Source organism: Colossoma macropomum, unplaced genomic scaffold, assembly GCF_904425465.1.
Source record: "Colossoma macropomum unplaced genomic scaffold, Colossoma_macropomum, whole genome shotgun sequence".
Lineage (NCBI taxonomy): Eukaryota > Metazoa > Chordata > Actinopteri > Characiformes > Serrasalmidae > Colossoma > Colossoma macropomum.
The window spans coordinates 6919987-6944271 of NW_023494802.1; the positions used below are offsets into that span (position 1 = coordinate 6919987).

At 37.9% G+C, this 24285-nt stretch overlaps 1 protein-coding gene across 2 annotated transcripts in view; it reads right to left on the minus strand.

The window, feature by feature from the left end:
• Positions 1-373: 373 nt before the first annotated feature.
• Positions 374-24285, minus strand: part of stat6 (signal transducer and activator of transcription 6, interleukin-4 induced) — a 56091-nt gene continuing 32179 nt past the window's right edge. The window contains exons 10-21 of one of the 2 annotated variants that reach the window (XM_036592167.1): positions 21637-21724; positions 21361-21483; positions 17057-17149; positions 16728-16928; positions 15390-15484; positions 14539-14672; positions 13428-13577; positions 7485-7545; positions 6606-6674; positions 6151-6174; positions 4631-4723; positions 374-3398 (exon numbers count right to left, since the gene is read on the minus strand). In XM_036592167.1, coding sequence (XP_036448060.1) covers positions 3377-3398; positions 4631-4723; positions 6151-6174; positions 6606-6674; positions 7485-7545; positions 13428-13577; positions 14539-14672; positions 15390-15484; positions 16728-16928; positions 17057-17149; positions 21361-21483; positions 21637-21724 — 1153 coding nt within the window. In that variant the 3' untranslated portion in view covers positions 374-3376. The remainder of the gene's footprint in view (positions 3399-4630; positions 4724-6150; positions 6175-6605; positions 6675-7484; positions 7546-13427; positions 13578-14538; positions 14673-15389; positions 15485-16727; positions 16929-17056; positions 17150-21360; positions 21484-21636; positions 21725-24285) is intronic. The other variant, XM_036592166.1, reaches the window with a different exon arrangement.

The window sequence follows — 24285 nt, forward strand, 5'->3', positions numbered from 1 at the left end:
TCCCCTTACTTTACTGCTTCAGTTCACTGCTGCTCCCATAATCCCCCAGCAGGAGTTTGATCGTCCCTCAAAAGAACTCAGTAACGCTGAGATAAATAGCTGGCTCACTGATTTATCAGTCTACTCAGGCTTTAGTAGGAACTTCAGTGTTTGTAAAGAAACTGTTAATTGAAGTTCTCTTTAGAGTTTGTGTAACAAGCATGTTTGCTACATGTTGTGCACTGACTCTAAAATAGTCAACAAGCAATGATAAAAAGTAACTGTATTCTAAATAAAGCCTTTGAAAAACGAAACTTGAATACAGACAATTTCTGTATTCCGAATACGCAATTCCAATACTTGTATTCTGTTACATCCCAACCCTGTCGTTAGATTAGCCTTAGTGAGATGATAGCAAGACAGCTGTTATCTTCACTTTGCTGCCATTTGCAAGATACTGAAAATGTTTACGGCCAAACTGCTGGTGATTATAACGGTCATTTTTTTTTTCTTCACAGGTAAAAAGGTCTCTGTGAGAACCATTTTAAAGCTTGTTAGTCTCAAGACACTGAGGAGTTAAAACTATTGGAGTATACATAAATTTGATCCTGTTTGTTTGTTTGTTTATTTATTTATTTATTTGCATGTCATCTGACAGCCTATTTCCCCCCAACAAAGCACTCACAGCCCAAAAGAATATTTTACAAGATAAAAAAACAGTATTATTACAAAGCAACATCACATTTCATAGCTTGAAGAACATAGGTATATTACATTTCAATTTTAGGAATCTCAAAAAAAGGGCTGAAGACCTGGAAGGGTGCACAGAAAACACTGCGTTATGATCTATGGTTGTGTACTTTCCCTTGAAATGAGGCAAATGTGCAAGGGTGTAAAACAGAAAAATGCACCTTGGAGCATTACGTCTTTAAAGAGTCTAGTCTAAGGACAGACCTGTAAACTCCAGACTTATCAACGTATCATCCCACAGAAAGTCTTTTATGAAGACTAGCTTAACATAGTTAAAAAAAAAAAACAGATAAAAAGACTTTGCACAGATGCTGCATACATAATTTTAAGACATATACTGTTACTTTTTTTTAAAGACAAATCACAGAGTAGCATGTTTTGGTTGTGAATACTGAATATTAGTTATATGTTCTATTGCGTACTGACAATTAGAGCGAATTAGAGAGAAGTTCAATTAAGTAAAAGTATGCACTAGGCAAGAGGCTGTATAGAAATAGATTAGCTTGCAGCAACAACAAATTCTACATTGCCATCTAGAAACAACACAAACTCATTTTACAAGGCAATGGAGCAGAATGTGAGCAGGCTGGTTAGGTCAGGTCAGGTCAGGTCAACACAAACATCATGAGCATGGCATTTACGTGCCATGCTCTAAAATATATCCACAAACTGTGGGTCATAACTGAGCATTGGCTTCATACACTATAGCAACACTACAGACATTATCCTCTGCAAAGGGGGAGGCCTCTTTGGTGCTTTTAGAACACACAATAAAATGAATGATGAAGCTCGTGCATACACAAAAACCAGAAGATGTAGAAGGAAGAACAGGAGCAAATACAATGGTGCAAGAAGCTCAGAGCGAGTGCCTCAGCCACTCTACAAACATGTCAGATAGTACTGGAGTTCATCCCTTTGTGAAAATTATAAGAAAAACGCTACACAATAGATGTTGGAAAATCTTTCAAGGCCTTCAAAGACAACATCTTAACATTTTTTTTGTACAATATGGTACATACTAGCCACACTATTATGAAGATGAATACAAAATATCTGGTTAAAGCCACAATCAGGAGTTTTAGAACAGCAAAGTGGGCAAAAAATGGTAAAATTCACAGATGCAGCTCTGAAGAACCAAAATCCATGTATTCCGTGCTCTAAATGTTCGCGTTATTTAACATAGCTTTGGTAACCCATGGGAATGTATTGTGAAGAATGGAGTAAACAGCAATGGCTTTGCAAATTCCTTATAGTGGTTGTAAGGAAAATTATATATGTGTGGTAATAATGTAAAGGCAGGAACATCCAAACTGTATAATATCAACAGAATAGCACATTAAAAAAGACCCTGTGAGGCATAGAGAAAGTCACTCCTTACCATTACACCACACTCTTAAAACAGATGTGTTAAAAACAACACATTTTGCCTTAAGATAGTTGTGTTGTTACTTAACACATCACGTTTTAGAGTGCATCTTTCTCCACCACTTTACAGGCTTAAAGGTACACTAAGCAATATTTTCCATTTTCATTTGTAAGTCACATAATACTCGCTCACATGACTGGTCACATGACTTGGCATGGCAGGAATTGAACATCCTGGTAGAATCACTGAAGAAAATGAATTGCCCCCACAAGGCTTGTCTCACACTATACTATGAAAGTGGCATTCAGGCCCAAAACTAGCATTTAATATGTTATTTTTCATGTTATGGAGTATTCTGTCATGTAGCATTGTATCAGTTTGACATCAATGTTGTCTCACTTCAATACCCAGCATGCATTACACAAGTACATAATACAACATTAGGGATTCCCCTCACAGAGATAAAAAAAAAAATCCCTCAATGTAGAGGCTCATAAATACAGACGTGATATTTGGTTTCCTAGCAGTAAAGTTAGCTATATGGCTTTCTTCTATATAAGCCAGCCAGCATTAAAAAATAATAATAATTAAACAATGCGGCCTCATGTATCCGCTTGTAGTTTTCCTCCCACTGTCAAGATACATCATCAGAAGGGGTTTATCCCTTGCTTAAACTGGTAAATCCCATTCTCAAGACTATTGCGGCCCCACTGTAGGTGGACAGTAGGCATGTTTACAACAGATGTAGCATTGGATACATTTTTCACTTTGGCCAGAGCGCCCCTTTCAGTAATACTCATATTACTCTTCACTCCGTATTTCATTAGTTTTTAATGAAAAAATCTGCTTAGTGTACTTTTAAATCCTGCCTGCATCAATCCATCACAGATGGCAGAGATAAAACGACTCGGACAAAAGCATGTGTGCTGTTCTGCATATCCTTAGTGTACCAGGCCATTTGATATCCTCGATACGATAAAGAAAAGCCACGTTCCATCCACACAGAGCTTACTGAATTATTATGCACCCAGAAGAAAGAGCAGTGAGTGTCAGCATCTGTGTTCGAGCGTAATGCTTTGCTTCTGTATGTTCCACAAAGTACGTTTGTGTTTCTGCGTGGGGATCCTGTAGCAGAAGGCGGCTGCAGTCTTTGATAGTATTTTAATTAAGTGCTGAGTGTTGAGAGAAAGTCCTCCAGCTCCATGTGGTCTTGTGGCTCTGTTCTCCTGATAACAAAAAGGGGTGGGCTAACTTACCAAATCTGATATTTGCAGCTGTTATTTATTGATGGTAAATAAAATCCCTGAATGAGATGAGACAGAATGGGATAAGACAGCATGCACAGTGTTAAAGTGGAAAAAAAAATAAGTTTAGGTTTGAGTGAGCATGTGTGTCAGGGCCATTTCTAAACATTTGGGGGCCTTAAGTGAAATCATACTAGTCATATTATTTTTAGGGAGGCACAATGGTATCAGAATCATATTGATGTCGGCAGATAGTTGCTTTACAATCATCGACACTGGACGAATGTTCCGATTTAGATATTCAATGACATATTATTGTTTTCCAGAACAGCAGAACAGTCAGGAAAGAAAGGGTCAGATGTACTAGAAGTGAAGCGCAGCACAAAATGCAGTCTCAATGTGCGCTTGCAATTTAACATTCGATTTACTAAACCAGCAGCTTATCTCACATAATGAGCATAGCCCCGCCCACTAACTGCCGCTCATGACTGTCAGGGTTTAAAAGGCACAGTGAAATAATGGAGCCATCATTAAGCTCAAGACAATAAAATGAAATTTCAGTGAGGAAGAGATATCAGCGTTAATAGGTGATGATCTTCCCCACCAGAATATTCTACAGGGGTGTTATTTTAATGGAGTTTAATAGAGTTCATACAGCAATAACAGGGAATGTATTTGCATGTTGAAGCTGCACCAAAGCATAATTTTTTGCATTCCTTCAGCACATATTTGAGTCTCTGTGCCTTCATTTAACCGCTCTGTGTGCTGCCACTGAATGACAAAGAATTCTCTCAGCATGTCTAAAGCAAATTTCTGGTTTTAAAACACAAAGGAAAATCAAAGCAAAACTGGCGACTGGAATTTGCTCAAACTTTAGCAAATTGAGTGGGATATGTAATCAGCCACATAATATCTTCAGCCACTTATGAAAGAGAAGCGCATTTTGCGATTTTCCTAAATAATTTCCAACTACGCTTTCAGGCTTGGGCAGCAGCTTCATACATAACACGCAGGCACAATATGTCCGATTTGTGCCTGAAACCGACGCAAAGGGTTTAGTACGTCAGGCCCAGAGTCTTTAAACAAAACTGCTAAATTTTGCTGAGTTTTAGTCGTCAATGATATCATCATTAAGATATTTTTCTCCCAATAACTTAATAAAATGACATACTCATAGGGCCCTTTGTGGCTTGGGGGGCTTTAAGCGACTACTTATACCGCTTATACCACTTTTAGCAAGAAACAGCCCTGGTGTGTGTGCATGCATGTGTGTGTACGTATGACGACTCACATGTTTTCGCCATAGAAAGGAGGGTACATTTGTGGCACAGTGGGATCAATGGGATATGATGGAGAAAAGGGACCCCCAGGAAGAGGAGCAGGACTGTACAAGAATGAAACACAAAAGTTTCAAAAATCAGTACAGCTAAAAGTATACATCAGTTTGTTTCATTACTTGGATTTTTTACACTACTTAACCATGCCACCTAAGACTCTGAATCACAGAGAGACTAAGATACTTACATACTAAGGCTTATTAGTCAGTAATTACAGGGACTTCAATGCAAACATCAGTACCTGACCTCACTAATGTAATCAAATCCTCACAGCAATGTTTCAACATCTCCATGTCTGTAAAGCCTCTTTAAAAGAGTAGAAACTGTTACTGCAGCAAAGAGTGGTTAAATTCCCTATTAACATTCTTGATTACAAAAAAAGGTGCATAAGCAGGGTCTTTTGGACGTATAGCGTAAGTGCATATTTTATTGAATAATAATATAATCTATTATAATATTAATTGATTATAACATTCTAAAATCAATGCAGCTGAACCACCACCATGGTGCTATCCTTCAGCTTTCCAGTAAAACCCCAACAGCTCATGCTCTCTGTATCTCTATGTCTCTCTCTCTGCGTGTCGTCCAATTTTAGGCCTCCCAGGAGAAGCACAGGAGTTAGGCTGCTCATTAGTGTTGTGGCGTCTTTTAAAGTGAACTACAAAATAGCGTTAGCTAAACACCGGTAAAAAAAACACATGAATCAGTAAATGATTCCAGACACTTTCTCATCATCAGCCTGCGTCAGTATTCACCTGTCACCTGCCACTCAGTGTTCTGCTGTATGAGAAGCAGCAGGCAGTAAAGATGTTAGGGTCTTTGTTTTTAACTGTACGGAGCTACTGTTTTTTTATAGGAGAGGGCTCAGTGGCTCAGCGGCCACCATTAATGTTAGCTAATGTACCTCCTTCCATTGCTCAGCAACATAAGATCATGCCATGCATGTTGGTAGACATTTTAGCTGATGAAGTGACCTATGATCACTATAAATTACGAGTGCATTATGGGAGATCGTAGTGTCCTCAGAAGAATCACACTGGAATTTCATTTTATGCTTCAGACACTAAGAGGAAAAATGGCAGACATGCAGTCGTGTGCAAAAGTTTTGTTGATTTTCTAAAGGAGAATAACATCCTCTGCAAAGAACACACTTTTGCACATTTTGATACACAATTACTGTTTATTTGCTGAACTTAACATAATGGGGAAAAAATAAAAAAATACAACGTCTCAGACGTTATGGCACTTTATTTTTTTCCAATATGTTAGAAATTGTGTACAAAATTTTTTTTTTTCAAGAAAAATGCCATAGCTAAGTGTGTTCCCTGTAGAGAAAATCAATAACACATGTAATTTGACCAGGGGTGTTCAAACTTTTGCATACGACCTTACATAAAAGTGCACTTGTAATGCAAAAAGGCATCCATTTTGCTTGCAGCCTTGGAAAGAGTTGGAAACAGACAGGTATACTTACATTTGGAATGGTTGTTCCTGAGATCTAGTGGGACAAAAAATGTAAATGATTATTATATTGTATTTAAATAAATGCAAAATAAACATTTTTCTTAAATAGGTCTAAACATCATAAAGTTTGTGTGTGTCTATGTTGCCTGGATACACTAATGAGAGGAATCAAAACAATCTGCACAATCTTGCATGACTCACACAAACTTCCTGTTTGTTTACAGTCATAGAACTACATGCTCTTAAAGGCAGCATTAAAAACATGAGGTTGACGAGGTCTTTGTGCTTCTTTACAGGTATGAGATATTCTCTTATCAGAGTTACCAGATTTCTCTTAAAACCAACTGAATATGTGAGTGTAAAATCAGCTCATCCAGGCCTGTAGAGTGAGGAAGTGTCAGCTTGGTGTGTCCAGGCCCTATAGTTGTGTGTGAGAAAGAGAGAGAGAATGAAAGAGATATTTACAGGCAAAAATCCTGGGGTGTTTCAGGCTGTGGTGTGATGCTCGGGGTAGAAGTGCTTCCAAGCACTTCTCTGGACATAAACATGAAACACACACAAGACCAGCGTAAATAACAGTAAATTTGACAAATACTACTACTACTACTACTAATAATGATAATAGTAATAGTAATAACAATACCACATACTGAATGTGACTCGGAATGATTTACTCGTTCACTTTTCACTATAAGTGTCTGCTAAATAGTGGACTCCATTCACACTGTTCTAGAATGCTCTCCCTCAATCACACTGTTCTAGAACACTTTTCCTCTTTTACGCTGTTCTACAATGTTCTCCTTCATTCACATTGTTCTAGAATGCTTCCCCTTTCCACACTTTTACCCATTTACACTGTTCTAGAAAGGTCTTCTTCATTCACACTGTTCTAGAATACTCCCCCATTCATACTGTTCTAGAATGACCCCCCATTGACACAGTTCTAGAATGCTCTCCCTCAGTCGCACAGTTCTTGAATGCTTTCCGTCATTCACACTCTTCTAGAATGTTTACTCCATCACATCATTCTAGAATGCTTCCTTCTTCCACACTGTTCTCCCATTCACACTGTTCTTGAATGTTCTCCCACATTCACATTAATTCATTTGGTTCTTTGGTTTGTTTGGTTTTTAAAACAGTCACCATCAGCATGAGAGAGCCAGTGTGCTCTGCCTTTAGGAACTCATAGCAATGTAACTGGTCCTTGTTACTCTCGATGCATGTTTTCATAAACTCAGGATTGATTAACTGATCATTTCAGTGAATGAGTGGTGTAATGAAGCAGGCAGATCCCAGGCATTTGATTTTGATTGAAGTCCATAAAACTTTATGCATGTTACTTACGGGTCCACTACAGTGGTGAGTTTGAATGGCAGGTATCCATCTGGGTGTGGGGCAGACAGAACTGTGGGAAAACAAGCATTTTAATTACTTCACAGATGTATTATTCAACTAAACAGGAAAAAACTGCTTATAATTTTAAGCTCTTTATTTTTAAGCTTTTATTTATTTTAAAGTAAAAAAAGTTTTTTAATAGTTTCAGTTTGTTTGTAAATATAGGAGGAGATATTTTATCATGATTCAAAATTGACAAAGAGTTACTGGTGTACCTATACTCCTGTTTTGTGGAAAGAAAATTATTCTATACATTTTTGCCTCGTTGTTGTCATTTCTTGACTTAAAAAAACAGGAAAGAAGTCTGAATGGATTAAAATCTGCTGATACAGAATGTAAATTGAATGTGATTTTCTTACATAACTAACATGCACATGTTGCATAATGAAGAGGAAAGTCAAAGGAAAGCAAAAGGAGGTTTCAAGACTGGAGAAAATCAAGCTCCACTCCTGTTTCAGATCTATAAAAAAATCCACAGCTGTTTCTGTCTATCCCTACACTGTCAGAAGACAACTCAGCACTATGAGTCTGAAAGGATGTGTAGCTGTCAAGAAGCCCTCATTGAGAAAAGGAAATCACTGAATGTGTTTGGGATTATGTGGATCATTAGAAGCAGAAAATGCAACCAATTCTAAGACTGAACTTTGGATGTGGTGAAAATATCCCTGCAAATTTCTTTAAAAAACTGAAAGTGAGTTTCCTGAGAATGGAAGCTGTAATAAAGGCAAAGTGTGGACGCACTAAATACTGAAAATTTGATATTGTATTTACTTGAGGCTTCTGTGCAATTTTCTGTTAAATAAAGGTTTTATGCTTTTTCCTCATGATGAATAAAAAAATGAAAACAGGAGAAACTACTCGATGGTCATTTTGACTGGAAATGAAATAAATGAAAGATGAACTCTCACTTTTGCAGAGTACTGTAATTAAATATGGAACTATGTAATTACATTTAAACAATATAGCAAAAAAAAAAAAAAGCTTGAATTTACTTCATGTGTGTACCTGCAATGGACAAAGAGGAGTTTTAAAAGCTCTGAGTGTATTTAAATGATAAATGATCAGTGAATGTGTACAAAAACACACACTGTGCATTTATTCTTGCAAAGCCAAAACCAGAAACTGCAGGAACTGTGTCAGAGCTGCTCTAAGATCTCGTAAGTTCACGCAATGTCAGAATTCTGTAGTATGTAAACGTTTTCGAATCAGCAATTTCATCTGAATGACTCATTTTTTCCTTCGTTACAAATTCAAACAGCACACAGACTAAACAGGAAAGAATCATCATGCAGGCTGATTTAAAGTTAGCCCACGTTTACAGTGTTCAGCCTGCGTTATCAAGAAGAGGAACAGATTCTGAAAAACAAAATCTCCAGTAGCTCCAAAGGAAATCCTCAAAGCACACCCTTAGATATATACATATATTAGCTCAAAGTTTGCTAACAGTGAGATCATGGAGGAGAAAAACACCAAAGATGGTTAAACTGCTTATCTGACTGACTATGGGTTCCCTAGTGGCAGCAGAGTGAAAAGCTGCACGTGGAGGTTTCCACGCTGTTAATGAGGAATCTCTGTGGCCTCTTCCAAAAAAAAGCCGCAGCCAAATAGAGGAAACAGACAAGCGAGCTGCTACAGTGAATAAACACAGCATCCTTAGAAACAAGCCAGCACGAAAAGAGGAAGCAGAAACAACACTGAAAACAAACTGTTGGCCACATTTGGCTAAATGTGTTGAATCAGTTACTACAATTACAAGCATACCAGTAATACAATATTAACTTAATTTAAACTGCTAGTCTAAGCTATGATCATGTAAACAGCAGTTTGGTTATGATGGTTCAGTCAAGGTTTTACTCAACTTAAACATAACCATAATTAAAGATACCGGCTGATATTGGGTCTTCTAGGCCTCAGGTCACAATGACTAAATTGTAGCCTGCAATTAAATAACATTAAAACTGTGTATACAATGTCTTTTTTGTATACTGTATTCAACTATTAAAGCAAAGCCTAAATGCAGCATCTCTTCAAACTTCCTCAAGCATGCTTCTTTTCATTGTCATCTATGAAAAAATGTGCGGCGCAACAGAAAAGCATTCTTCTAGCCTGAGCAATGTGCCTTATGTATGCAAACAACACATGGCTAATCACCTTGAAAAAGCACAGCACGTCATTCACAGCTGACCAGTTGATTTCGAGGATTCTTTTCTTTAGTCACCAGTGGAGGAAAAGCTGGCTTTGGCTGTTTTCAGATTAACATAAAGATTAACACTACCTGGGCCCAGATTCATGAAAGTGTCTTAAAATCTCCTTTATGTGTTATTCTTCAAATCACTTCTTAGGAATTCTCATATTTTTGTTTCTTAACTATTTTCTTAAGTATAATTTTAAGAACAAATGGTATTTTTGAAAATGTTATGTTCATAAATGTTTTCTTAACCTTAAGACAGCCTATTACTTGTCTTAGGCTGTAAGATTTGACAAGGTAGCATCTCAATTTATCATGAACACTGCCCCGGCTGCCCCTGCACATCCTCGTCCGTCACCCCACAATGATCATATTTTCCAATGAGGATTTTGTTCCTTTAGGCTATTTCTTCCACCATTACCTCTAGTTCTTGTTTGCTAACATTTTTAAATGCCTGATTTGATGTTTTACCTCTGTTTATTGGATTAAACTAAATAACAGAAACAACAGTTAATTCAAATTCAATGGTATGGGGTAAAATACATACATAAGAAAACGTAGGGCCTCATTCACCAACCGTTCTTAAGAAGAAATTTCTTCATAAAACCCGCTCACACTGTTTTTACGAAGATTCTGACATTCACCAGTGTTTTCTTACTTGGGATTTATTCTTAGGTAAGAACAGAATCTACACACACTCAAGAGCACAAAGGTATGAACAGTTTTCCAGTTTAAGAACATGTCATGAATCTGACGTAGACTTATTATAAGTGAGTTTAGGAATGTTTAGAACCCTTTTTGTGCTTTCACATTCTCTCAAATCGCCGTCTCATATTTATCTACTTGTTAGTCAAATGTGTTAACTCTCCTCCTTAAGTAGCACCATCCTGCTTCTTTTCCAGCACGAGACGCCGGTTTAAAAAGGCATCACGGCCAAAAAGTGGCCAAATTGTCTGATTAGCTGTTTTGCTGTTCATAATAATAGCTCTCAACTGCTAACACCCACAGGTCAAGCTCAAATAAGCAAACATTACACACCACTCCCCTATAAAGGTGTCATTAACAAACATAAAATAAACAAACATCACTACAGTTGAAAATCAGCCAAACGGGCTAAACTGACACATCTACAGGATATTTATTAACGTGCATTGTTATAAATTTTTTTAAACGTAAAGCAAGTTACAGCTTGGCTGATACAGTGTCTCCCCAAACAACCAGTTCTGAGTATGTCAAGTTGTCTGTTTAGTTTGGAGCTATTATTGGCACGTTTCTCAGGTAGGAAGCTGCTTGTCATTCATAGGCAGCACTGCTGCCACATGAAGGGATCTGCTGTATCAGGTTACAAAACTGACTATATAATAAGGGAGTAGTCACTGTTGTATGGGATGAAGTGAAAGGTACTGTCCGACATCTCTTATACAACAGATAGTTGCCCCTGCTCACTCTGATAGGCTGAAAAGTGTTCCACCTGTGTTGTTCTACTTAACACCAACATGTTTCTTCACCAGACTTCTATCAGTCCACTGACCACCAGATGCTAAGGAACAGTAATGGTATCTTTACTCTAAGCTGCTGCTAACCGTTAACCATACTTTATGCATTCAGAAACAGCAAAAACAGATGTATTATAAAATCTGAAATTTAAAGGGCAGACTAACCTTTATTCCATTACTTGCAAAGCCGCTGTATGTGCTAACTACCGACAGACTACAGAGGTTTTGTGCTGGTGGGAGAAGGCAATTTAGCAGGTTATTTAATCAGTAGTCTTGTGGGGCCAGATGTGATCTCGTCTGGGGATAACTATGAGAAATGGTGGGCTGAATGTGTGTGGGAATGTAGACCTATTAGGGTGGCAACAAACTGAGAAGGAACATTTTTTCACCAATCCAGTGAAGGCAGAGCTCAAAGTAGCGAGTGATGGTGTGCTTGTGCTATCATTGCATTCTGCACGTTAAAGGATAAGAGCACAGGTTGGCAACCCAAATGTTAAGAAGAGTCATTTGGCCTTCAGTCGAGCCACAACATTTTATGTCCATTTTACCATCTTGGCTGTAAATATGTCTCAGTATGTGCTAAAGTACTAGTATAGGATAACAAATATAATATAAACGAAAACGCAGACTTTGTTCTGCTTTAAGCTTTAGCTCAGCTACAGCCGCTTCTCACATCTTCTTGTTCTACTTTTTCCGTTCCACCTTAAATGGTGGCTGAGGCATCAGAATGCAACTGCTGCACCATTTAAGATGTAACGGGAAAATTAGAACAAGAAGCTTTGCGATTTTATAGTGTTTGACAGTTTCTCGTTACAGATTAAACGTATCAGGAAACCAGCTGGAGTGATTATAAATGCAAATCAGTCCATTTGTCTCCAAAATTATCGATGTTCGTCTTAAATCTCTCTCTTTGCCATTTCGTTAGCTATTAGCTAGGCAAGATCGTTGTCTGTGTTGCTGTGTGATTAGCAGTCTGTGCGCCAACCTTCAGGGTTAAAGGGTGAATTAGCAGTTATACATTAACTCCAGCGTTTCAGACCATTCATTGTTAAAACTGTTAGAATGATCAGCAGAGCTTTATTTTACTGCAAAGGAGGATTATCTTATTTTTACCTAAAAGTCTAATTCTGCTGTGGAGCCACAACAGGACAGTAAAAGAACCGCATGCGGCTCTGGAGCATGTTGCTGAACCCTGGACAAGATGAACCAAATGTTGAACAAGTTGTCCCAAGACGTGTTTTCATGTCTTGCTCAACGAGACTACGTACTAAAAACTTTCATGCAAATAAACACAGCAACATTAACATTTGACAAGCACATTACAAAGCCATGCTTTGGTCGTGCCCTGTTTGTATGGAAATAGGTAGGAGAAAAAAAATCTTTGTTCACAAATATTTCAGTTTTTCTCTTAAAACAACAACTTGATATCTCAATATCTTGGAAGTAGTAATGATTTATTACTCTCTGAGAAAGTATAATCAGTATTTTGAGAAAATAAGTCTTTATTTTGACAAAAGGCTTCCATTTTTTGGATGGCTGTTTGTGAGCAATAACAATGGCTGCTACTTTAGGGCCAAAGATAACACAAGCTGTGAAGCTGTGGGTCCTTTCCTTACTACCATTACTCAGTCACTTTGTCAGCATTATAATTATATTATATCTCTGCTATGGATAATAATAATGATAATAACACTTAGTCACTTAAGTCACTTTAAAATGTATATTGTCTCTATATTTTGTGTATATTTTGTGTATATTTAATATATTTCAGTTTATTTTTCTTGTATTTTCATTTTTTTTTACTTATTTACTTTCTGTAGAGTGATTACCTGAGCCTCATCACAAACATTTCAATGCATAAATGTCCTGACGTGTTGTGCAAATGACAAATAAACTTGAAACTTGAACTTTTTGAAGTTTTTCTCAGGCATTAAATAGCACAGTCAGTATTTACTATTAATTTTTGTAAATCAGAGTAGGTGTTTATGATAGTAGGCGATGACAGTAATCTCCTCCTAATATTCTTCGCAAAGGACAGTTGCTGCCCATTTGATCATATTATAGGTGTTAAAGGGCCATCGTGCCTTTTTAAGAAACCATGTAACTTTTTAACACCAAAAGAGTCTTTGATGGCGACGTTTATAGATCTGCAGTGAGTCAGCCTCTCATCCTGAAGCAATCTCTCCATATTGAGCCTTGTGTACTTGCCTGTATAGAACTTCTTAAAGACTTCATCCTTTGGCAATTCTGGATACACGTGACTGATGCAGTTGATGTCTCGGATACGGTCGCCAAGGCCAGCGGAGTCCAGGTCTTTCTTAGTGAAAGGCTGGATGTTCTGTATTTTCCTGCCTCCACCTAAAGAGACACAGGCATGACATGTAGAGTGGACATGACTGGTCACATCAAACTCCTGAAGGGAAAAAAAGCTGACCTAAACTCCAGTTTTAGCTTTCACATCAAATTCAAATAGAAAAAATGATTAAATGCTTGACACTAAACAGGTAATAATGCATTATGATGCATTGATCTCAAGGTGGCACATCAACTGCATTTATAATAACATGCAATAAAGCATGCAATTTCAGGGAACAGCTTTTACTCCCTATATTCCACTACTGTGTAAATAAGTGTTCTATTACATTTGTGTAACCAAATTGAATCATGGTGTAATCTGAGATTCAATAATTCCGTTTCTTAAAGAATTGTAATTGAATCAAAACTTTGATGGCATAGATTTAGACCCCTACTTGACACACATAGAACTATGTATCTTACATAGGGTGGTGTGCTGTTGAAATGTTTTTAATACTGATACCACTATCCATACCTTAATTTCGATACCGATGCCTGAACGGCCCATTTTTTACAATACTTTCTTTAAAATTCCAAACCGAAAATGGTTGTGGCTTAAACCAGAATGGAGTATGAGACGCTGGAAGTGGATTTATTTTCAGATCACAATGGATTGCAGACAAAAGGCGCTGATGTTAGTAATATTCATTTGGAGTCTAATTTAAACAGTAGTCTAGATTTAAGAACAAGCATGCTTATTGGCTCATGGAAGTACTGAACTTTGGTACTGAATGACATCTAATATTTCTAAATCAGTAGTATCCGATCAGTGCCACAAAGGTATTGAATTTCGAAGCCCAGCCCTAATCATAAGTACATTTAAATGTCACCACTGCTGCAAAATGCAGAACCACATAACGAAACCACATAATGTCTCAACATAAAGCCACCAAACAGACGTCCACTTACATTTTTGCTATAACAAAAAATGATTAAAAAACAAAAATCTTCTTTTTACACATACTCTCACTGGGGCCCACATAGGCGATGGTGATGCCTCCAATTTCTGAATCACTGAAGCGCAGCAGGAATGTGCCGTTGGGTTTATTCTGCAAAATGACATGAAGGTGCTGCTTCCCAATGAATCCAAAGATGAGCCTGTAGTAGACATTCAAACACAGTTCATGACAAATAAACCAAATAAATACAAAAATACCTTGGAATAAAATCTTGGTGCATTAAAGAACATTACAGCCAAAAACGCTTTCTCTTCTCCTATAAGGTACACTCTTAAAAAGATGGCTCTTCAAGGCTTCTTTAGTCAAGAAAATGGTTCTGTACAGAGCCAGTAACACTTAAAGAACCCTTTGCATGATTTAAGGCACTGATGTAGAATGTCCTTTGGGTGGTTCTATATAGAACCTTTTTGAAAAGGGTACTATATACCACCAAAAAGGGTTCTTCTCTCATTACGATGTCACGCCTGGAACAATAGAAGAACCCTTTTTAGTGCTATATAGAACCCTTTTCATAAAAAGGTTCTATATAGAACCATCTAAAGGACATTCTCCATCAATCAGAAGAACCATTTCATGATGCAAAAAGCCCCTTTAATCATGCAAAGGGTTATCGGAGTGTTCACAGTTCTATATAGAACCATGTTCTTGACTAAAGAACCCCTGAAGAACCATCTTTTTTTAAGTGTGTTGTTGTTTCTGAAACATGATGTATTGTCACAACAGTGATTCTAAGTTACCAACCTTAGTTCATATAATGACACAATAGTGTGGACTGTTACTATGGACTGTTGCTATGCAAGCGCTCAAACAGAACATACTGGAAAAGTGAAAAGTTTAGGCACACAGGCTTCCATACCCTTCACTCCAGTAGGCTTTCAGGCATTTCTTTGTCAGGTCAATCACTCCCTCAAACCACTGCCAGAAGGTGAAGTTGCGCCCAGGTAGAACTTCCTGTAATAGAAAGATTGAAACAGTTCATATCTGACTGTAAATAACCTCAATGGTACTGATAACACAAAGTGGCATCTGCCATACATTTATACACACTGCCTGTCAGAAGTTTGGGGACAACTTTTGCTAAAATAAAAAAGCTATTTGCTAATCCTTTGAGTATTAGCTTCATCAAAGTCACACAGTCATCTGTGGCTGGGAGTCCAAGAGACCATAATTGCCCTCACTCTCTCAGAGTGGGCAAGACGGTCCTCCTTCTCCTTCCATCAGTCACTGCAATACTAGCCAACGCGAGTGTTTACACTGCAAAAAATGATATCTTAACAAGAGAAATCATCTTAAATGTAGTTTAACTAACATTTCTCATTTTGAGACGGTTCTACAAATATTATAAGATTATAAAACTTATTTCTAGATGTTTTTACTTGTTTAAATTAATTTTACCAAGTAAAATTATCTCACTATATTGGCAAATAATTTTGCTGGTTTCAAGCATATTTATTAAAATGAGCAGAATTATCTGTCAATACAGTGAGATTATTTTACTTAATACAATTACTCAAAACAACTAACAAGTGTTGTTAGTCAAAATAAGTTAAACAATCTTATTATTAGCTTACAGCATCTTAAAATGAGGAATACTAGATATATCGACTAGATTTATGACAACTTTGTGTGCCAATAAGCAATTTTTTGCAGTGCATTAGCTAACGTAGCAGAATTGGCAGTTAGTTTTCCCGATGAGCTTTTCAATTACGTTAGCGGCAGTTTGAAAAGATGTCATTGTACTTCACAGGTCTTGGAGGAAGCATGTGCTAGCCCTTCACCCTCTCAGCTTGGCAGCATTATGTGATGGGGTGGGAAGCTAGCAAGTGTAAGTGGCAATGGCCAAACTAGGTTAAAAATGGTTTTGCCTAAATAATGATTTGACAGTAGTGTTTTACAGACTGTTGCTAAAATTACATATTAAAAAGGTGGTTTAAACGGGTTTAAAGGGTTTCAAGTGCTGCTTCAGTGTTGACAACACAACAAAGGGTTAAAAATGGATGGCCATTGCCACTGTAGGACTTCTGTCAGCTGTTTTGCAGTTTTTGCAAAAGAAAACTGGCAAAGTCAAAACAGCCTTCTATTTAATACATTATTGCAAACCAACAATGAAAAAATGCTCATTTATTAAAAACATTTAGAAAAGCTAATTATCCCAAAATATGACAGCACCACAGTGGTAAGATGTAAAAGATACCTTGTTAAACTGAGCCCAAGATACAGGCATGTTGTTGAAGTCCCCAGAGATATCTTTGTCAAAGATTTTCTGAGCAAGGCAGTGCAGGTTGTATCCATCCAAACCACGGCTGGTCTGCACCTCGGACATGAACTTACTGCTCAAAGCCTCGCACATCTGGCTCCAGGGCACGCGCTCCGGCACCACAAACGGGATTCTATTCTGAGGACAACAAACCAGACAGCACGATTATTTCAATTATTTCAACAAATAATCTAACAAATGATGTTGTAAAGCAAGGAGCATTAAGTTTAACACGGTTTTTAAATGTAGTGGTCAGCGCTACTCACAGGTTCAGAGAATGCACAGTCCCATATGATAGTAGCCATAGCATTGTTCTCCTGACTGCCGTGTACAATTACAACCACAGGAAGAGAGATCATCTGGAAACAGAAAATGAATACTACATTAATAACAGAGCTCATAATTCAACAACCGACCCGACTCAAACAGGACTGCATTAATGAAAATGACGGTGATCAGTTTTGAAGAGCGTGTAAGTACATGCTATTAGAGGTGTAATAATGTGTTACCGCAACTTGATGCACTGACCTGGAAGTGGTGATTCAACTGCATGATAAATGTTAAATATTAAAATCACAGATCATAATAAGATTCCATAAAATATTCCATAATATTCCATAATATTTCGTAAAATGAGTCTTAAAAGAGTCACTTTTGATTCCCTAAAGAAGCATGCATGTGAAGAACCTTTTAAAGGCTTAAAGAACCTTTACACAACATATGGAGGTTCTTAATTACAAAAATAGCTCCTTAGGGAACCAAAATAAGTTCTTCTAGGCATCAACAAGCCTTTCTGACACAATTATTTTTAACAGCGCAATTAAGTGGCCAAAATGTTTAATATTTTTGTATCTGAAAAGGCTTGATGTATTGTTTTTATTGTTTGTGTTTTGAATTGCACCAAAATATTCCAATTGAATCATATTGTGGTGAAATTCAAGATTTTGACATACTGAATCATTTCCTAAATAATCAGAACTGAACTGAATCATTGTCAAAGATCAGGTCAAAGATCTTCACCTCTAGGATCCATAAGTAGACATGTGGCTTTTGAGATACGTTGGATAACTGAGTTCTGTTAGCTTGTGTTTACATTTCTCTCTCCCTGCAGGTGGCGCCAGGTGGTACAGACTTTTCCTGGGTATAGTTGGCACTACAGCTCAGTGTCAAAACTTCTCGGAGGCACAATTTCACAGCCAAGCATTTTTCTGTCTGTTTTTTCTGGCTGGCTGGCCGTTAATCCTTCTTGAGCTCAGCAATGAGGAAAAGCATTGGCTCCAAAATGTTTGAGCCCATCAACCCAAACTGAGATTTAATAAACATACTCTGAATGCTTGTCAAGTTAGCACAAGTAGGCACGTCAGTGTCAACAGTTTAGTCTGACACTTCATCTCTCGCAGTTCACTTACTCAACAGTCAGTACTTCTGTTTTCTAGCATGAAGCTGATAAACGTTCTACGTCTTCCACAGGTAATTCCTTGGAATCTAACCCGGGGCCTGTTCGGTCTTGTTATGGATTTCCTGAAAATAGAAATCCCTACTAGCAATTCGCCTGATCAGGTTCTAAACTGCATTTAATGAAAGCGCTGAGTTCAATCAACTGGTTATACGCCCAAAAATTCCCACAACAGGTTATTATGTTTGCATGTTTTGCCTGCATTATTTGAAGCTACATAATAGGGGACTTATGGCTGTACAGTTTCTCAAAGGCTTTATTTCTACTTCCTTCAAAGCTGGAATAAGAGCAGTAGAACAGTTTAGGTTAACAGATAAAAATGACAGATGTTCTATGACCTAGTGATTGAATATTTTTTGAACATGAGGTATTGACTAAGAAGCAAAATAGAGACATCCAGACTTGTATATACACTTGTTTCTATGCTCATTGTCCATTTTATCCAGCTTACTATATAGGTGCACTTTGTTGTTCTGCGTACTTTGTTAGCCCCCTTTTACTCTGTTCTTCAGTGGTCAGGACCCCCATGGACCCTCACAGAGCAGGTACTATGTGGGTGGTGGATCATTCTCAGTAAAGCAGTAACACTGATGTGGTGGTGGTGTGTTAGTGTGTGTTGTGCTGGTCTGAGTGGATCAGACACAGCAGTGCTGCTGGAGTTTTTAAACACCTCAGTGTCACTGCTGGACTGAGAATAGTCCACCAACCAAAAATATCCAGCCAACAGCGTCCTGTGGGCAGCATCCTGTGACCACTGATGAAGGACTAGAGGATGACCAACACAAACCGTGCGGCAGCAGATGAGCTATCGTCTCTGACTTTACATCTACAAGGTGGACTGACAAGGTAGGAGTGTCTAATAGAGTGGACAGTGAGTGGACACAGTGTTTAAAAACTCCAGCAGCACTGCTGTGTCTGATCCACTCGTACCAGCGCAACACACACTAACACACCACCACCACGTCAGTGTTACTGCAGTGCTGAGAATGATCCACCACCCAAATAATGCCTGCTCTGTGAAGGTCCATGGGGGTCCTGACCACTGAAGAACAGGGTAAAAGGGGGCTAACAAAGTATACAGAGAAACAGATGGACTACAGTCTGTATATAATCGGTGTATATAAAGTCTGGATGTCTCTATCCTTTCTGAGAATGAATAAAGCCTCTGGCAGAGGCCATCAAATGTCCTGTTTTGGTGCTAATGATGAACCTGACAGTAAGCTGACTGCTGATATCATAGTAAAATACTTCCACTGTTGTGAATAAGGGCAGCACAATCAATCATTTGTTAATTTTTATGGTGATCCTGAAAGGCTGTAATAGGCAAATGGCCCCTGTAAGCAATGCTGTTTACTGTGAGTTTCCTGACAAATCACAGTTCCAGATGAGTGTTTTAGTGACTGTATGATGAATCACAATAAACGTAATACCGCATATCACAGTCCATGTAAGCAGGAATATAATCTCGATACTAGCATTTTGTCCCTATCGAGCAGCGCTAACATGGACTGTGTTCCCATTCCGCTAATTGCTTTTTCTGTTAGTGTATACCTCGTCTTTGCGTTCATGTCAGGTTCTTCAATTCATTATCAACACTGCTTTGCTTCATCAGGTATCATTGAGAGGCTTTCAGAGGACTTTGGCTGATCTTGTGTACTGACCACAAAGCAACCACACAACTGACACACAATTTGAATACATTTGTTTGGATATCCCAACTTTGTTTTTTGGCCAGACATCATGGCGACCCATGTCAGCGAATTCAGCACTCTTATCTACAAAATCAATGTACCAGTGATCTCCTCATTCCTTGTTCTTGCTTGCCTTGATGTCACTGGTTTAACCCTGACAGAAGCCGGTTTCATTCTAAATGTTCAGTCAGGCGCAAAAGAACTGCGCAAGAAATCTGCCTACGAAGCATGGAGAGGATACCCCTTAGCTTTGTGTCCTGACTGATGATTTCTACTGCTAACAGTGTTAAGTGACAGATTCTTCACTGCAGGACTTGGTAAGCACTCGTATTTTTGGGCTACCACACATGTACAACCACGCTTATATTTTTGGATGCAAGTTCTGGTTACAGTGGGAAAATGTGCTCACCAAACTGCTTTCAAGAACACTCTGTGATTAAGCCATAAATACCTTCTGCACTCAAAAACATGCTTTTAGATGGCTTATTGATCCCCGAAGTCGTGTCATTATTCTGCAGTGCAAACATTCCCATATTAGGAACTTGAGCTCTGAGCTGGTTCTCTCTATGATGAAAATGAATGCAAATTTTTGAAAATCACCGCTATCACACTCTGGTAAACTAAAAGGTTCCTGTTTTGGCCTGAGTAGATTTTCATTCTGAACATCACTGAATCCTCTTAATAGTGAGGTTGTTAAGAAATCAAAACACAAATTTTTTAAGCCTCTATAGAAGTGTCAAATTTGTGTTGATGTCTGTGCGAGTATTAGATTTTTGTCATACACAAAACTAGCTTAGAGCCGAAGTTCCTAATTTGAGCATGAGACTGAATACCAAATGACGCACAGAGGTCTATTATGATTACATACATTGGTATTTCTATCAAGTGTTGCGCAAGTTTTACATTTTTCCTTTGAAAACCTAGGCTTTGAACAGGCTTTGTGGTGTGCTATGGTCCAGCTTAGTTTGGAAATATTTAAATGTCATTTTTAACTTAGATCATCTTTTTATACTTTGCAGTAGTTTTATAGAACTACCTGAAGGAATGTATGTATGGTAGTCCAGACGTGGGCAATATGTTATCTTTATTGCGATAAATTGCGCGGCAATGTGCTTTTCTGAGTATGCCATAAGTATCGTCAGTACTTCTAGAACACTGAATATACCATAAAAAGACATTAAGATCAATTATAGGGAGCCTGTAAACAACAACAAAATCCAGTATAGTAACTGCATAAACTGTACAGTAACAAGCAGCTGCCTGTAAATTAGCTTATGCTCCTTTTCACAGCCTTTTTGCTGGTTTATTTAGTTTATTTCAACTTGCTTGGAAACCACTTGCAAAAGTCTTATACTGTTGCTATATTGCCCACTTATATGGCAGTCTGAGTATTTTAACAGTAGAAAAATTAATAAAGAATTACCTGGACTATGTAAGGACTCTCGCAGCCTGTGATGGTTATCTCAGCAGTGAAAAGGAGAGCAAACTTCTCCTCCGTCACCGACTCAGAGCCTTTCCTGTCTGCTCTCTTGATCTTCCTAATGGACTGTGGGACAGAAACGAGGGTTGATTACAACAATTATCACTGGGATTCCTTTAAACATCAACATTATTGTACAACGTCTGTACAGGGTCCTGTAAGGACACAGCAGAAGCAGAAAGCACTGGTAAATGGTAAGTGGTAAAAAGCCATACAAACCATATTTCTGAAAGTAGCACACGTGCTCTTGCTGGCAGTGTTGTGTTCTAAGATGGCTGTGCTGTTGATCAGCTCCCCCACGTTCTCACTAAGAAAAAAAAAAAGAGAAATACTGTCAAAAAAATTATTTTACTTTCTACTCTTGAACACTCAACAGTATGCTTGCAATGACAAAAACCTTTTTCTAAATATATGGCACAGAACACATTTGTGTAAAGTGTCCTATTTGTGTTGATGTCTGTTTGAGTATTAGATTAGACATTTGACAAGATTACAGATGCAGAGATGTATAAAATGCATAAGTGTGCGATGCATAATAAGCATTGTGATATCTAGAATACTTGTCACATTTGAGATCTATCTAAGCTCATACAGAAGAAAAATATATGTACATATTTCCTCATAACCAAAATATATCCACAATAATTGTCAATATATGTAATAGCACCAAGGACTGAAGGATTTTCAGTTCTAAGACTGAAACTCCAAATGAGGAAAAAACATTTCCTCATAAATATACATATTTCCAAATATAGACATATTTTTTTCTTATACAAAATATATGCACATAGTGTCAATCTATGCAATGTACTAGCACTAAAATTCCAAATAAAGAGCAAAATATTTACATATATTTCCTCTTATACAAAATATATGTACCAAATCTGTCAATATATGTGATGTCCTTGCACCGAAATCCCAAACGAAGAACAATATGTTTACATATATTTTCTCTTATACAAAATACATGCGCATAGTAAGTCAATATATGCAAAGTCCTAGTACAGACATTCAGATATTTACATATATGTACTATGTATTTTGTTTATATATATGAACAAAATCTGTCAATAAATGCAAAGTCTTTGCCCCGAAAATCCAAACATAAAACGACATATTTACATATATTTCCTTCTATACAGTATATATGTATATGTTAGTATTGCACTGACATTCCAAACAAAGAAAAAAATTAAAATATATATACCATATATGTCAGGGTACACTACATGGCCAAAAGTATGTGGACACCTGACCATCACACTTATATGAGCTTGCTGGACATCCCATTTTAAAACCATAGGGATTAATATGGAGTTAGAGCCCTCTTTGCAGTTATAACAGCCTCCACTCATTGGAGTGCATCCGTGGGAAGATGTGCCCATTCAGTCACAGAGCTTGTGAGGTCAGGTAATGATGCTGGATGTGCCTGGCTCACAATGAACATTCCAATTCAGTTCAAAGGTGTTCAGTGAGGTTGAGGTCAGGCCACTGAAGTTCCTCCACACCAAACTTGCCAAACTTGTCTTTCTGGAGCTCGCTTTGTGCACGGGGCATTCATGCTGGAACAGGAAATGGCCTTCGCCAAACTGTCGCCACAAAGTTGGAAGCATATAACTGTTTAAAATGTCTTTGTATACTGTAGGATTAACATCAGCCCTCAATGGAACTAAGGGGCCCAAACCCTGTAAAGTAAACTGCCACTGGACTTTGGAACAGTGGAAATTGGCAGTCTGATGGATGAGTCTGGGTTTGGCGAATGCCAGGAGAACATTACCTGCCTGACTGCATTGTACCAACTGTAAAGTTTGGTGGAGGAGAGATAATGCTATGGGGTTGTTTTTCAGGTTTGGCCTAGACCAATTAGTTCCAGTGAAGGGAAATCTTAATGCTTCAGCAGACCAAGACATTCTGGACAACTGTATGCTTCTAACTTTGTAGGAACAGTTCGGGAAAGACCCTTTTCTGTTCTACAAAGCAAGGTCCATAAAGGCATGGTAGAATGAGTTTGGTGTGGAAGAACTTGACTGGCCCGCACAGAGCCCTGACCTCAACCCCATCAAACACCTCATTGCAAGCCAGGCCCTCTAGTCCAACATCAGTGAAGCTGTTATAGCTGCAAAGGGTTCCAACTCCTTATTAATGCCTATGGATGTAGAATGGGATGTCATAAAAGCTGCTGTAGGTATAATGTGTACGTGTCCCCATACTTTTGCCCATATAGTGTGTCTACATGTGTGTGTATATATATTTTGTCCAATGTTTCAGGACCGGAATTCCAAACAAAGAAAAATATTTTTAGATATAAAAATCTAAATCTAGATTTTTTAGATTTTAAAAATCTGTCAATATATTCAAAGTCCTAGCACCAATATTCCAAATGAAAAAAATTATATTTACATATATAGACAAAATATAACAATTTATGTTTCCTAGTAAATAAACCAAATAAGGCCTGGGGAGGTGCAAAATGTCAGCTATATTTAGCTGTGACAAAGCAAGAACTCATCAAACAGCTACAGTTAGGACTTTTCAGTTTCAGTATGATTAGCACTTGATTTAACTTTTCACAGTAACTCCAAGAATGTTTCCAGTAGAATCAGCAGAAGCGCTGCTTGTGTCTGTGATTTGCTCAGAATGTCAAATGTGGACGTCAGAGGAATAGCAGTTAATCCACACCTTCACAGCAACCACGTTTCCCGAATGACTCCTGCTGGGCTGTGTAATACTAATTTCTGAGCTGTGTCAGCTTTTGTGGGTAGATTGCAACAGGAAGCATGGTGATGACAGTGGTCATGTGACCTCCTGAGGTTGGCATATTTGTACATTCTGTCCATTTAACACACTTTACTACAGAACTATAGAAGT